General features: G+C 40.9%; 1 protein-coding gene across 3 annotated transcripts in view; it reads right to left on the bottom strand.

The window, feature by feature from the left end:
* The window catches only part of EML6 (EMAP like 6), a 123,822-nt gene that overhangs the window by 4,228 nt on the left and 102,682 nt on the right, over nucleotides 1-16,912 (bottom strand). For all 3 annotated transcript variants that reach the window (XM_070734772.1, XM_070734771.1, XM_070734773.1), the window contains 9 exons: nucleotides 15,924-16,132; nucleotides 15,373-15,530; nucleotides 13,589-13,703; nucleotides 11,455-11,643; nucleotides 9,656-9,828; nucleotides 1,776-1,938; nucleotides 935-1,038; nucleotides 362-515; nucleotides 84-184 (listed from right to left, as the gene is read on the bottom strand). In XM_070734772.1, coding sequence (XP_070590873.1) covers nucleotides 84-184; nucleotides 362-515; nucleotides 935-1,038; nucleotides 1,776-1,938; nucleotides 9,656-9,828; nucleotides 11,455-11,643; nucleotides 13,589-13,703; nucleotides 15,373-15,530; nucleotides 15,924-16,132 — 1,366 coding nt within the window. The remainder of the gene's footprint in view (nucleotides 1-83; nucleotides 185-361; nucleotides 516-934; nucleotides 1,039-1,775; nucleotides 1,939-9,655; nucleotides 9,829-11,454; nucleotides 11,644-13,588; nucleotides 13,704-15,372; nucleotides 15,531-15,923; nucleotides 16,133-16,912) is intronic.

Below are 16,912 nucleotides of genomic sequence, written 5' to 3'. Positions count from 1 at the left end.
AAAAGTACTGAAGCAGTATATAAGTCTAAGTATTATTGCTATTGCTATTAACCCACTAAATGTTACACAATGCAAAATCTTACCTGCAATCATCTCCTCCTGTGCTGATAACATACGTGTCATCATGAGAAAAGCGTATGTTGGTAACATGTGCAGAATGACCAAAGTAACGCTTATGTTTGGCCTGTCAAGACAAATAAACAATTTCTGGTACTGAATACAAGGTTGCTTCACTCACAAATAGCCAGCCTTATTTCCTTGCCACCAGAAGATACAGGCTGATCAAAGCTACCGATCAACCAAACTTTTATCAAGGTATCCTGACAAACATATACCAAAAAGGTAAAACAAGCTCACTTACAAATTTTTCAGTACATGGAAAATCAAAGAGTTTGACTAGCCCAAAGTCATCTCCAGAGACAATGTTCAAGCCAGCATGAGTCACACAGGCACAGTTGACATCTGCCTTATCTGCGTTCCGGGGCCAAATACCAATGACTTCATCACCAAGGATGCTGCTCCAAAGGAGAAAAAGTAACTTAATTAATGACACATGACAGTAAAATGTTTTTGGGAGTATAGGGTATGTAAAAAAGTATAACATACTTGGTGCTGTTGAAAGAATGGAGTGGAATGTTAAAATTCAAAAGAGGAGAGAGGCATTTTCTAAGGGCCGCTATTCTAAGTGGATTAGTCTCTCACTATCTGCTCATTAACCTGCATTCTTGTCATGGATTTTTGACTTTTTTTCATCTCTGAAGAGGTGGCAGTTTCCCCTTTAAGGGATGTGTTCTAGTGGAGGATAGACAACCATCTGTCAGGAATGGATTCATTTGGATTCCAACATGAAGCAGACAATCAGACAATGGCCTAAGCAATTCTGATTTGATGGTGTAGGTTTATGCTCCTTGCTTAGCATTTTTTGCTACATCACCTTGTCCAGGTAGCCCAGGTGATCTTTCCAATAAATGCTGTATCTGTCACTTGCTTTCCTAGTGGCACCTCATGGACTTGCCGTTTGTAGGCACCAGTTGATACCTAAGGAAGGAAATGAATCAAAATGATTATATGGACAATGGTAATATATATAGTTCTTCCAAAATCATTCCAGGATGACAATTTTGCATTTTCCTTGCATTATATTTTATTATATAAAAGGTTGCAATTTTTAACTGAACAGTGTGAGCATTCATACCACCCAGAAGCTCCCTGCAGACTTCCCAGACCTTCTGTCTACCCAATTTTTGTGAAATAACGGGAAAAAAATGACCTGTTTTTGACATTCCCCAGCACCCAGGAGCTCCCTGCAAGCTTCCCAGACCCTCTGTCCAAAAATCGGATGTGGGGGCAGGGCTGCAGGACAACAAAAATGGCTGCACTCATTTCCACCCTCTTTTGGGGGGGAGGTGGAGGTGCATCTTATACTCTTAGAAATACGGTAAATCCGACAAATTTTGGAATATGAATGGTTAATTTATGAAACTACTTCCCATACTTCCATCAAACCAGAGCCTGTAAATTTGTCTCATTTGACATTTTAAAAACTCAATCTAAAACTAATAGTTCTGGCTCTTTATACTCAAATTTTAAGTTCATTTCTGTCTCTGTCAGGGCTTCCTTCCTGATGCTTACTATTCTGGAATATCAGTATCATAAAGGAGGAATAGGAAAGTTCTACGTATTTAAGATGCACACCTCCTGCTCTTCTTGACCTGAGGCATGAATTCTTGTCTGAATCAGGAAGGCTGTCTGTTTACTGAAAGGAAGAATTTTACCTGGATGTATCTGCTATCTGCTGAAAAATCCATTTGAATGACAAAACTTGGGATGTCTTTGCAATAGCCGATTCGATTCAAGGTTGTGCCTTGTGTGAGATCATAGAAATCTACAGTATGTTCTTGTGAACCCACTGCCAAAAACCGATTATCAGGGCTGATTCTAGAAAAGAGAAAAGAAAAAGAAGGTTCTAGAGGTTTATGAGATGACAATGATATTTAAAAAAAATAAATTGTCCACTAGCCAAAGTTCCTTCATTAAAATACAACTTGGCTAAAGTCATATATTTAAGAGAAGATTGAACTGCCACTTGACTGGTGTGCTATAGGGTTCCTGCTTGGGCAGGGGGTTGAACTTGATGGTCCCTTTTAACTCTAACAATAAATAAATAAATATATGATAAAATCATATAAAATATAATTTAAAAACATATAAATTAGTAGCAGAGTGGTCATTCCAAACATAAGAATTAAAATACAATTAAAAGTCAATAATTTTGGAAAAATAGAAAGGGTTTCATTTAGTTTCAAAATGATGGTGCTAATGGGTGTAAGCCTCAAGGGAAAGTCATTCCATAAATTATTATTATTTATTGGATTTGTATCCACCCCACTCCGAGGACGTGGGGTGGCTCCTGAGGTACCAGCATAGAGAATACTCCAGTGTGTATCTCATCTCATGTGGTGAAGAAGGTGGAGGAGGGCCTCTTTCAGTGATCTTAAGTTCTATCTATATCAGTGATGGTGAACCGTTTTTGGTTCGCATGCCAAAAGGGTGTGTGTGAATGTGCTAGCATGCGTGCATGTGCCCACACCCCTTCTCTCCCCCCATGCATGCGCACCCCCTGCGCTGCCCTATGCATGCGCATAGGCCTTTCTGAAGCCTTGGTAGATGAAAAAAATACACAAATGGGTAAACTGGAATTTTGGGGAAATGCACTTCCGGTTTTCCATTGCATTGTTTTTTGCACTCCAGAGGGTTCAAGGAAGCATCCTGAGGTTCCAGAGTGCAGAAAACAGCACAATGGCAAACCGGAAGTGCATTTTTCCAAACTTCCGATTTGTCCGTTGGGGATTTTTTTTGCCTCTGGGGCTTCAGGGAAGCTTCCCTGAAGCATCCAGAGGACGAAACGGCCTTTCCCAAGGCTGAAAATCAACTGGCCAGCTCACGCATGCACGCTGAAGCTGAAACATGGCAATGTCTTGTGTGCCCTCCAATATGGCTCCATATGCCACCTGTGCCATGCACGCCATAGGTTCGCCATCATGGATCTAGGTACACACCAAAGAAAATACTCCTTCAGATGACCTGGTAATTGTTGATCACTACATGAAATGAGCCATAGTTGTATGTTCATTCTAAAAACATATTATGCATGGTTCTGAATTTTTTAGTAGTAGATGAGTCAAAGAGTATTTCTGTGTGCCTGGAAAGAAAAGGCCACACTCTACTTGTCCCATTCTGGTTAGTAGTTCATGATGCGTGAACAGTCAGAGCCAATGGAGCTGGACTTTCAGTTTTGTATCTTCTTGGAGCTCCCCAAGATTGCACCGCTAAATCATGGCAATTCAATTGTTTTACTGTTTTTCCTGTTACTCTGTCCTGCCCTCTCATAGACTGCAGAATCTAATCTTGTCTTTCCATCCATAAGCCCATAATAGTCTTTGCTAAAAAGAAATAATCAAAAACAGGGCAACCTTCGGCAAGCAAAAAATAGTGTTGTCTCTGCTCCAATGCAGGCTTTCCCACCACTGCTGTTCCAGCCAGGACAGAAAACTTCACATAAGCTTGTGGAACTATCAAGGGGCTATAGAGATGATACAAAGTCGAATGTTTTTATCCATAGGCAGGATATATGGGAAGCATCTGAATATAATTATAATTTAAATATGTTAAAGGGTTAAATAGGGTTCAGGAGGGAAGTGTTTTTAATAGGAAAGTGAACACAAGAACAAGGGGACACAATCTGAAGTTAGTTGGGGGAAAGATCAAAGGCAACATGAGAAAATATTATTTTACTGAAAGAGTAGTAGATCCTTGGAACAAACTTCCAGCAGACGTGGTTGGTAAATCCACAGTAACTGAATTTAAACATGCCTGGGATAAACATATATCCATTGTAAGATAAAATATAGGAAATAGTATAAGGGCAGACTAGATCAGTGATTTTCAACCTTTTTTGAGCCGCGGCACATTTTTTACATTTACAAAATTCTGGGGCACACCACCAACCAAAATGACACAAATCTAATAAATAAATAAATAAATAAATAAATAAATAAATAAATAAATACATACATACATACATACATACATACATACATACATACATACATACATAACCCCCTCATATATACAATCCCATGTAACATCCCCTTATAAATACCTGTACAGTCAATCATCAATCATCCCTCCTGAAATTTATACCACTGTCTCATTTCTGGGTACTTCTCCTGTCTTTCCCCCTTTTCTCTCTCATGTTTCTCATTTCTCTCTCTTCCTCCCTTTTTCCCTCATTCCTTCTCTCCCTCCCTTTCTCTCTCTTTCCTTTCTCTCATTCCCTTTCTCCCTATCCTTTCTATCTCTCACTTGTTCTTTCTCTCCCTCCCTTTCTGTCTCTTTCCTTTCTCTCATTCCCTCTTTGTCTCCTGTGGCTGACTGCGCCTGCCCTCCACCCCCCACCGCGGAGGGAAAGCATTTGGCATCGGCACCGCCAACCCCCCTCCACGAGCAGCAAAAGCCTCAGCGACGGAGCCGAAAGGCAAACGGCGCGATCCGTCACTTAGGCTTTTGCTGCTCCTGGAGGGGGGGAGGATTTTCTCCTCTCCACCCCCCCGGCAGCCAAACGTCGCTGAGGCTTTGGGCATTGGCGCCTTCCCCTCCACGAGCAGCAAAAGCCTCAGCGACGGAGCCGAAAGGCAAACGGCGTGCCCCGTCGCTGAGGCTCTTGCTGCTCGTAGAGGGGTGGCGCTGATGCTCCCTCTCGACGCCCCCATATCCCCGCGACTGCCTGGGGCCGCTGCAGCCGGCACGCTCCCGCTCCCACCACCAGTGCCCTCCCGCCGGGCCCAAAGGACACTTGCCGCCGACGCCAGGAAACTCCAGCTGGGCGGGGCGCTGCCGGTGCCTCCGAGCTCCCACTCCCACTCCGAGCTCTCGAGCTCCCACTCCGAGCTCCCACTCCCACTACCAAGGCTGTCCCCCGGCTCCTGCCTGATGCCGCGGTTTCTGGCGCTCTCCTGCTGGGCCCCAAAGAAGGAAGGCAGGAAAAAGGAGGCGCGAAGAATCAAGCTCTCCTTTTTCCCGCCTTCCTTCTTTGGGGCCAAGCAGGAGAGCGCCAGAAACCACGGCAACGGGCAGGAACCGGGGGACAGCTGCGAGTGGGAGCTCGGAGGCACCGGCAGTGCCCCGCCCAGCTGGAGCTTCCCTAGGAGCTTGGCGGCACACCTGACTGTGTCTCGGCACACCGGTTGGGAAACGCTGGACTAGATGGACCATGAGGTCTTTTTTTGCCGTCAGTCTTCTATGTTTCTATGTTTCTATTATAATACCTTTTAAATAGTAGGGATGTTGTAGATATTAGCAAGGCCCCTCAGGCGGAGAATGAGGGAATGTTCAAAGGAGAAGTTGTTGTAAATGAGGAGCATAGTGTCACCATACCAAGTCCAGTTAGTAGAAATAAAGAGAGGACACATGTTCTTGTGGGTGACTTGATTGTCAGAGGTGTTGATTTGGGACAGAGGAAGGATGTAGTGAAGGTGATGAGGTGTCTTCCAGGAGCCACTGCCCACAGGGATAGGAGGCGGATTACAAACATTATCAAGGCTGTGAGTAAAGATAATAACGTTGATGTGGTGGTGCATCTTGGCACAAACGATTTGTCCCAGAGAAATGTTAATGTAGTAAAAAGAGATTTTCAATGTCTAAGTGTGGAGCTGGGTAAAATAACTGATTCAGTGACTTTCTCAGAGGTGTTACCGGTTTGTGGCCAGGAGGGTAAAACAAGTTGTATCAGAGAGTTTAATGTGTGGTTAAGGCAGTGGTGTAAAGCTGAAGGTTTTGGTTATGTAAGTCATGATGTCAATAGGTGGTCTAATAGGGAGTTGTTTAAGAGGGATGGTTTGCATCCATCATACAGAGGTGCCCAGGTGCTCGGTGAGGAATTCAGAACTTTTTTGGACAGGCATTTAAACTAGGTAAAGGGGACAGAGATGTACCAGATGTGGAGGATTTCTGTCCCCGACCAATGAGGATAAATCAGTTTCTGGAAGCTTATGAAAAGGGAGCTGTAAATAAAATAGATGTAGTTGCTGATGATAAGGGGCAAACTAATAATGAAAATAATGTTCTTCGGGTAATGTACACAAATGCTCGAAGCTTGAGCAACAAGCTCTGTGAGTTAATGGCCATAATATCTAGAGATAATTTGGATCTGGTTGCCATAACTGAGACATGGTTTAGGGATTCTAATGAATGGGAAATATCCATACCAGGATATACACTGTATAGGAAGGATAGAATAGAGAGAAGGGGAGGTGGAGTAGCCATTTATGTTAAAGAAAGTCTAAAAACAATACTAATTCAAAATACATGTAAAGATCTGGAGACCCTCTGGATTTGCATGCAAAATAAAGACGGTTCTGTCATTAGAATTGGGGTGATCTATAGGCCTCCAGGGCAATCTGAGGCACATGACAACAAGATGGTGGATGAGATTACCCTAATGGCAGTAAAGGGAGATATTGTGGTTATGGGTGATTTCAACATGCCTGATGTTGACTGGAATATCCCCAGTGCCCTTACATGCAAAAGTAAGAATATAGTAGAGGCCTTTACAGGAGCAGCTATGGCACAGCTAGTTAAGACACCAACTAGAGGGGAGAATATTCTAGATTTAGTTTTTACCAATGGGAATCGGGTTTCAGAGGTCAAGGTGGGAGAAAATTTAGGTTGCAGTGACCATCTATGTTTGTGGTTTGATGTAAAAACTGATGGTGAGCAATCCTATACTGCAACCAAAGTATTGGATTTCAGAAAAGCAAATTTTAATGCAATGGGGGAATATTTAAATAATGAATTAAAGGGGAGGGATAAAATGGCAGGAGCAAGCACCCAGTGGACTGTATTAAAAAAGGCCATCTTAAAAGCCACAAGACTTTATGTAAAGCAAGTAACTAAAGGTAAAAGGAAGAAGAAACCGCTATGGTTTAGCAATGATGTAAGGGCTATAGTCAATGAAAAAAAGGCTGCCTATAGGAGGTATAAAGAGTCTGGAAGTATAGCTGATAGAGAGGTGTATAAAATGAGACAGAAGGAGGCGAAACATAATATATGCTGCTAAAGCCTCAAAAGAGGAAGAAATAGCAAAATCTGTAAAGAAGGGGGATAAAACCTTCTTCAGATATATTAGTGATAGGAAGAAGAAAAACTGCAGCATCACAAAGCTTAGTACCGGGAATAATACATACATTGATGGGAATAAGGAGATCGCTGACCATTTCAATAGCTACTTCTGTTCAGTTTTCTCAAAAGACACCTTACAAAATAATAATAATACTATAGAGGGATATAGCATTGCTTCCAGCTGTACGGATTCAGCTCCAGTGATCTTAGAAGCCGATGTCTTAGAAGAACTTGAAAGATTAAAGATAAATAAGGCAATGGGTCCAGATGGCATCCACCCCAGAGTTCTTAAAGAACTCAGATCTATCATTGCTACCCCCCTGACTGATTTGTTTAACAAATCCCTGTTAACAGGAGATGTTCCTGAGGATTGGAGAATGGCCAGTGTTGTGCCTATCCACAAGAAGGGCAGTAGAGAAGAAGCTGGTAACTACAGGCCAGTTAGCTTGACATCAGTTGTAGTTAAAATGATGGAGACTCTACTCAAAAAGAGGATAAATCAGCATCTAAAAAACAATAACTTATTGGACCCAAATCAGCATGGCTTTACTGAAGGCAAATCGTGTCAGACTAATCTCATTGAGTTCTTTGACTATGTCACAAAGGTGTTGGATCAAGGTGGTGCCGTGGATATTGCCTATCTGGACTTCAGCAAAGCCTTTGATACGGTTCCACATAAAGAGCTGATAGATAAATTAGTGAAGATTGGACTTAATCCCTGGATAGTTCAGTGGATTTCAAGCTGGCTGAAGCATAGACATCAGAGAGTTATTGTTAATGGCGAGTATTCTGAGCAGAGTCAGGTTACAAGCGGTGTGCCACAAGGGTCTGTTCTGGGTCCTATTCTTTTTAATATGTTTGTGAGTGACATAGGGGAAGGTTTGGTAGGGAAGGTTTGCCTATTTGCCGATGACTCTAAAGTGTGCAATAGGGTTGATATTCCTGGAGGGGTCTGTAATATGGTAAATGATTTAGCGTTACTAGATAAATGGTCAAAGCAATGGAAACTGCAGTTTAATGTTTCCAAATGTAAAATAATGCACTTGGGGAAAAGGAATCCTAAATCTGAGTATTGCATTGGCAGTTCTGTGTTAGCAAAAACTTCAGAAGAGAAGGATTTAGGGGTAGTGATTTCTGACAGTCTCAAAATGGGTGAACAGTGTGGTCGGGCGGTAGGAAAGGCAAGTAGGATGCTTGGCTGCATAGCTAGGGGTATAACAAGCAGGAAGAGGGAGATTGTGATCCCCTTATATAGAGCGCTGGTGAGACCACATTTGGAGTACTGTGTTCAGTTCTGGAGACCTCACCTACAAAAAGATATTGACAAAATTGAACGGGTCCAAAGACGGGCTACAAGAATGGTGGAAGGTCTTAAGTATAAAACGTATCAGGAAAGACTGAATGAACTCAATCTGTATAGTCTGGAAGACAGAAGGAAAAGGGGGGACATGATCGAAACATTTAAATATGTTAAAGGGTTAAATAGGGTTCAGGAGGGAAGTGTTTTTAACAGGAAAGTGAACACAAAAACAAAGGGACACAATCTGAAGTTAGTTGGGGGAAAGATCAAAGGCAACATGAGAAAATATTATTTTACTGAAAGAGTAGTAGATCCTTGGAACAAACTTCCAGCAGACGTGGTTGGGAAATCCACAGTAACTGAATTTAAACATGCCTGGGATAAACATATATCCATCCTAAGATAAAATACAGGAAATAGTAAAAGGGCAGACTAGATGGACCAAGAGGTCTTTTTCTGCCGTCAGTCTTCTATGTTTCTATCTGTATAGAGCTATCATTTATTCAACCCAAATATGCTTATTATGAAATTCTGCTACTGAAGTAAGAGGATTTTTTAAAAAAGTCTTCTCCTGCCTACTCCTGACACTACATAGCTTTGTACTTTTCCCCATATTTCTTCGAAGTTCCAAGATTTGGTATCGCAAAGGATAGGATATGGATTTTTTTCATCTTTTACATTATCCTCAGACAGTGAAGGGCTACCAAAATTTTTATTACTTACTGTGTGCGTGGCTTATACAGGATGCCCTGCATTTTCTTTCAAATATCTTTCAGTGCAAATGGGGTGTTCTAGGGTGGAGCTCCATTTTTGCTACCCCACTGTGTTCCCCCGGTCTGGGCAGTAGCCCACCCCCTCCCCTCAGATTTCCCCCTCTCTCTCCATTTATAGACAGATTCTTAAGACTGTGCACCTCGAGCAATTTGTCTCTGGGCTCATATTGGACAAATTTGGCTCACTGCTTAGAATTCTAGGGGAGGAGAAGCACTCTTAAGATTTTGTTCCCTGTGTGAGTTATCTTTCTTGCTGATGTAATCTCAGTGCAGTCACTTCAGCCATTAAGCTGGAAGCCATTATCAAATGGCACGTATCCAAAAACCCCAGCCATAAGGAAATAAATAGACACACTTCTGCTTTCTCTCTTTCTGACATTCACTGCTTTGCCTACTGAAGTACCTGATGTCCTGGATGGCAGATTTTCTATCCCTTTTTTTGCCCCAAACTTTAAGACTGTTGACAAGCAAAATAATAAACTCTCCATTTTTCATGCCAATAGCAACCATCTCGCCATCTGGACTGTAGGCAGCACATCTTGCAGCATGGCCCAAATTAACTTTATTCAGAAGTTTCTGCAAAACAGAAATGATATTAGGTTACAGTGACCCACGTTATTTATGATTTGTATTCTTTTCTTTAAGAATTAAAACTGTTCTGACCCAGCTCCCAAACACGACAAGCCCTTTGTAGTTAATGAAGCATTCATTATATTAGGAGCGCCAGAAGCTGCTTTCTCACAGCAAGTTATGAAGTCTCTTAAATCCTGTGGAAAGTGACACTCACTTCCTTTCCCCCTGAAATGGCTCAACACACTGGGAGTCTCTCTCTCTCTTCCCACACTTGCAAAGCAACTCCTTGAAGATGCACTCGCTTTCTTCCAGCAGCACAGACAAACACACTCAACAGAGACACACACTGTTCAGAAGGTGCTGCACATTCCAAGAAGAATTCTGATCATTTCCAGACAGGAGTCGGAAGTGTAGGCTATAAATGGTGGTCTGGCAGGGAAATGAATAGACTGACACACCTATTCATCTCCGCCCCCTACCTTTTATCCCCAGAGGTAGGGTGGGGCTTCGCTAGCAGTAGTGACTCTTCCATACCAAGGACTGGCCCATATATTTCCACTGCTCTTCTCTTCTGTGCATCTGCGCGTCAGGCACTGGACCCAACTGTTTCTACTCTTCCTCATCAGCCATCTCCAAACCTGACAGCTGTTGACTCTCCATCTGAGGGCTGATGGACAGCCCAGACTCCACCTCTGTCTCTCTGACAGCTTCATTCCCTCTTCCCCCTCAGAGTTCTCAGATTGCCTTAATGTTGGCCCTAACTCTCATGCCTCTTCCTCATCTGATTTGGCTGCTGAAGGCAGGCCACAACAAAAACCTGCCATAGAATTCTCTTTCTTTCTCTCTCTCCCCCCCTCTCTCTCAAACATAGAGAGAGAAAGAGAGAGAGAAAGGAAGCGAAAGAAATTAAATACAAAGACTTTCAGTTCTCCTACATTTATCTCAGAGACAGAAAGGATCTTCGCTCTATACTCATTCCAAATACTGTCTAGTGGTTTCATATACTGTATTTATTAGCTTTAGTGATAAATCCAGACCGGAGTTCTGAAATGTGGCAAATGCACTGATAACTCAAGATGATTGAGTCATTGAAAAGGTAGTTATTAGGGTTGGCCCAGAATGCAACTATGTAGGCAAACCATTTTGCTCCCAGGTTCAAACAGTTGTTACTTACTGTTTAAAGTACTTGCAAAGTACATGTAAAGTCTTTCCCCTTGAAAGTAAAATTGGCACATACAATTTTCTCAATATTGAAAGCATGGTTGACAAAAAAATCTATTTTAATTGACATTTCATTAATGTTAATAATGTTCAATTACATGTGCTTAATAGGGTATTTATAATGTGTTTGAAGTATCTTTACGTATACTATGTAACTAATCATTATTAGCTGCAGTAAAAGATATTGAGGAGCTATTTTTGATTTATACACTTAATAAATTTTACCACAAACAGAAAAACCAATGAAGTATCATAGATACTGAAGTTGAAATCCTAAGCATAATTACAATGAACATATTCTGAGTATGCATACATAAAATTCTTCTGGGAATGTGCTAAGTATAGCAGCAGCTAAGAATTCTGAAAGATCAAAAAATTATTCTGTATTTTGGATCAAGCATGTCTTACTTTATCACAGAGGTCCCAGATCCTTGCAGTTCCATCATTACTAGCAGATATGAAGATATCTTTGGATGGGTGAGTTGCCAGGCCCCAAATTTCTCCTTCCATGTGGCTATCAATTAGAAGATTAGAAGCACCATTTTTTTCTCCAACTTCAAGGATTTCTCCATCTTTGGTCCCCACTAAAATTTTACCCTATAGACAATTCAAAGGCACGTGGGATTAGACAAGGCATGCGGGGTTAGAAAAACAACACACAGAGGATTCTTTGAATCCTTGTTCAATATTTATGTTGTTCAATTAAAAATGGGGAGAATAGGAAGGAAGAAGCAAAAGAGTACAAAGACAGCAGTTTGGAATTAGAAATTACTGTGAACTGAATTTTCTGACACAATTTATAAATGTTTGATTCACAATTGTTTCTTTAAAAATATTAAAAATCATACAGATAATTATATGACAACATAACATTAGATAAATTTATCCTATATGATTCTAATGGTGCTGTATCAGTTTATCACAGATGATGTGAAATTGTTTCCTCAAAAATATTTTCCAGCATTCTTGAGGGAAAGGGAATTGCGTTGCAATAGATGTTTCTCTTATTAAAAAAACATATAATGATAAAGATGTATAACATAATGGCCAGAGGATTAAAAGTCTTCTAAAAATTGCTGTCAAATTTTAATATCACTAAATGGGAGAATATTAACTATAGTAGAGTGTAATGAAATTACATATATAAAAAATTGTCTTGGTCCTGTCTGCTAATGTTTGGAGTGCTGTTTTGCCTTCTTTATGCCAGTCAAAAGGTGGGACTGGAAATAGCTGTGTACCCTGCACAGAATTATTGCAATTAACAGAAGATTTACTGTACTACAAGACCTTTTCAGAAGAGAGGCTTTTTTCAGGGGCTGCCCCAGGCCTATGGAACATTTTAGCAAAAGGCCAAAACAATCAACATCTTATCTTTTCCACCAGGACTTTGAAGAGTAGCTTGTGCAATCTGAGGGCTATTGCCATATTTTTGGAATATAAGATGCACTGTTTTCCCTTCTAAAAGAGGTTGAATATTTTTTTTTGGGGGGGGGGGGATGTCATATATTTCTCAAAAGCAATTTTGAATCTGTAGTGGGACCATAATTAAGTCAGTTGGGTCTCATGGTTAGTATCAAGTGAGAGACTATGAGCTCTAGTCCAACTTTAGCCATAAAAGCCATGAAAACGTGACCTTGGTCCAGTCACCTTCTCTACAGAGTTGTTGTGGCGATGGAAAATAGGAGGAGGAAGGGTGTTTTGGATAGGTTTGCCAACTTGATTTATTTATAAAAAATAATAAAGGTGAGATACAAATAAATAAAATAAAAATAAAATGGTTGCATATGTAGATATTGTAGGATGAATGCTCTTATCTTGCTATTTTATTTATTTATTTATTTATTAATCAGATTTGTATGCCGCCCCTCTCCGCAGACTCGGGGCGGCTCACAGCAATAATAATACAATGTAAACAAATCTAATATTTAAGTTAATTTAAAAACCCAATTTAGAAAGCAATCATACATACATGCATAAATTTTATAACCCTAGGGGGAGGGAAAGTATCAATTCCCCCGACAGAGGTGGGTTTTAAGGAGCTTACGAAAGGCTAGGAGGGTGGGGGCAACTTTGATATCTGGGGGGAGTTGGTTCCAAAGGGTCGGGGCCGCCACAGAGAAGGCTCTTCCCCTGGGTCCCGCCAAACGACATTGTTTAGTTGACGGGACCCGGAGAAGGCCAACTCTGTGGGACATAACTGGTCGCTGGGATTCGTGCGGCAGATATTCTGGTCCGGTGCCATGAAGGGCTTTATAGGTCATAACCAACACTTACACATTACCATTGAAGGTTAGGGTTAGTTATTCACTCTGAATTACCAGATATTCCAACATGACATTCAGTATATCTGGTATTGAAATGATAATATGACAACACTGGTCTCTTTCTTGCATTTCTACTTGTCTCTATCCACTGTAGTTATTCAGCCTCCTCTCTTTAAGTTACAATCACCTGTTCAGTCTCTTTAGATTCCTTTAATAATATTAAAATAAGACTCTGGTAAAGAGAGGATCAGGCAACATATTTTGTGTGTTTCAGATACCTTTCCTCGACATACTGAGCGCACACATTCCACAATCTGTCCCGTCTCAAGTTGGAATGCTCGGCAGCGCTTCATCTCTTGATCCCATAGTTTTACAGCCCCTCCTTCTTTCGTTCTGAAAATGGAAGAAATATATAAAAGAAATATGTAAGAAATATTCTATATTATGTAAGAAATATTCTATACTACTCAAATATGTAAGAAATATTTTTTATTTATTTTTTATTTATTTATTCTTTGTCCAATATACAATACATATGAAAGAGAATAGACATTAAGTGATATATAAAAGATAGGAAGTAAAGAGGAAGAGAAGTAGGTGGGAAGGAAAGAATATATATGATAAAAGGGAAAGGAAAGACAATTGGACAGGGGACGAAAGGCACATCAGTGCACTTATGTACGCCCCTTACTGGCCTCTTAGGAACCTGGAGAGGTCAATCGTGGAGAGTCTGAGGGAGAAATGTTGGGGGTTGGGGGTTGACACTATTGAATCCGGTTTTCCTTCCATCTAGATGTCTGGCACTAAGTGGTAAATAAGGAATTTATTCTAGTTTTTTCAGATGGAGGTAACAAATGGAAATTATCTATGGGGGAAATGCTTGACTGTAAATAGATAATGCCTACAGCATACAGCCCTTAGAAATGATAGTTTCAAATAGATGGATGTCAGCATTAAATATAGCCATTTGTGAAAGGAAGTGCTCACATGTATTCTGGAGGGCATTCAAAACAGTTCTCAGTGTGAAAAAAGATGATGAGTTATTTTCAGATATCCTTCTAATCCCTATATGCTTAATATATATATAAATATGTATATATATGTTTTTTCCAATCACTTCATTCTATTCTTCCTATCTTATTTTCATTTCTCCCCCTAGTCAGTCAGGTATTTTACTTTGCTTATCTAAGTTGTTGAACTTGCATCATGTGAGATTGCCATTTTGGCTATGGAAGCATTGGCTTTTAGACAGCTAGATCATGATTACCGTGTTTCCCCGAAAGTAAGACAGTGTCTTATCCCCAAAAGCCCCACTATGTCTTACTTTTGGGGTATGTCTTATATTGGAAAAAAAATTGTCAATTTTTTTGTTTTAACCATAAAATTAACATTTATTAACAACCTGAACAGTATTGTATTCACCACAAAACAGCAGATGATAGCCCAGTATGCCAGTGTGTATGTTTTACTGATGTATGATTAATACTGTGTGCATTACCGCATTTTAAGCAGGAGGCGGCAGTGACAAGTGCAGGGGACGGCGCAGTGACGTATGGAGAGGGGGACGGCGCGGTGACGTATGGAGAGGGGGGCGGCGCGGAAGTGGGCAGGAGGCGGTGCTCATTAAGATCAGAGGGAGGTGGCAGACGCGGCGACGTATGGAGAGGGGGACGGTGCGGACGTGGGCAGGAGGCGGCACGCAGCTAGATGAGAGGGAGGCGGCAATATGTCTTACTTTCGGGGTATGGCTTATATTAGCCGACCCCCCTGAAACCCCCGATATGTCTTACAATCGGGGGTGTCTTACTATCGGGGAAACAGGGTATAATCCAATAGAGAACTCCCAAAACATATTTTTGGTCTGTTTTTCTCAACCCAACTACTGGTTTGTTTTTGTTTTTTGCAGCCCATACTTGGACTGGTCAGGAAGTGAACGTTACAAATATTTTTTGCCCCCAGTCTGCCATAAACTCTGATGCTCCTTATTTTTATTTGGATTTCCTTCTGAAGGATACTTGGCTATATAAGTAACTGCACATAGAAAAGAGTTATAATTCCTTACGGTCTCTCTTTCCCTCCAGTAACTATGAGTCCATCGCGAAGGGTGGTGTACATTGTAAAGACTGGGCCAGTGTGAGCTTTTGCCACAAGACGAATTAGAAAGTGTTCTTTCCACACATAAACATCTCCATTGATGGCACCAGTAAAAGTGAGATTATTCTGAAAGAAATCACAATAATCTGCTTTGTAGATGCTATGAATTATTGAGTTTTACTACCTTTTGACATAATATGAATTCTTTGCTTCAGTATCCAGTTTGTAAAATAGAGATGGCTCTGCAAAACTAGCATGATTGCCATCCAAGTTTCTGTATTGAAACAGACATATTCTAGCAATATACACTTTTTACTATATCTAGGATGAATTACCCCTCCCCCCAAGAATACTGGTTTTGTTACCATTATTCCGTAAAAGATGTTTTACCATCTCCCTTTATGTTCACTTACATTTACTCCCAAGTAATCATATTGACAACTAAAATCCTTTCTCATGAAACTGGTTTAATTTTTCTCTGCACACAAAATAAGAAGGAAGAGGATGAAGACTACTTACTGCTCCAAATGCCACTGAAAGCATGGTTTGCATTTTGGCATCATCCAACGAACCTATTACTCCTTTTTTATACAGCAAAGCACTTCCAGCAAGAGTCCAGAACTTCATGTGTTTTACTCCAACAGAAACAAACTGGGTATCAGAATCTGGACGAAACTCTACAACAAAGATCCTCTCTAGGTGACCTCCTCTGCTTGCAATTTTAGCACCTGTAGAAATAAGAGACAACATTTAAATGTTTCACAAACATAAGTAGATTTCAACTGCAACCTGCCATCATTGTAATCCTTGGGATCCCATTCTTAGGGTACACATGGCTATCAGGTGAAATTCTACTTTAAAAATAGTCCTGCCAATTGCTACTTGCTATCCCAGTTATGGTGGTTCTACATTAATTCTAGCTTCAGAAGAGTCATCTTTTCAAAACCAAATGCTGGAACATAGTTAGGAAAGGCTTTCCATTACTCTCATAAAGGAGACAAGTGCTAGAAAATGCTGCTCAGTTGGAGTCTCGCTCCCCTTCCCCATTATTTCATTACTGTTGTGAGTGGTCCACATCAGGCTCAGATGGTCACAGATTTTGAGGACCAGGAGACAGAAGAGTGAGGGAGAGTTAGAGACTGAGGAACCACCAGAGATTGTAGAACCCCCAGTTGGGGTATTGTCTGAATCAGAGGATGATGAGGACTTTGAGAACCCTCTCTTAGATGTGAGGGTCAGAAGACCAGACATGAATATCTCTGTAGAAGGGGATTTAGGCCATTAAAGGACATTTGGCCACTCACTGGCTGTATACAAGACAGGCTGATGGGAAAAGGGGGCATGGAAAGATGTTTGGCATGGATGCCATCATCTTGGAATGGAGAACCGTGTCTGTTCCTTTGGATTTTCCTTCCTGTGCTTTGCTAAAGCCTTGAAATTTCTCTGGGATGGTGTGTGAGCATGCTGTCAAAGTAGAAGAGACAATTAATGGGAGATTTATGAGTTTA

The sequence above is a fragment of the Erythrolamprus reginae genome, chromosome 1, assembly GCF_031021105.1.
Source record: "Erythrolamprus reginae isolate rEryReg1 chromosome 1, rEryReg1.hap1, whole genome shotgun sequence".
Taxonomy (NCBI): domain Eukaryota; kingdom Metazoa; phylum Chordata; class Lepidosauria; order Squamata; family Dipsadidae; genus Erythrolamprus; species Erythrolamprus reginae.
This window is presented reverse-complemented; position numbering and strand designations above follow the sequence as displayed.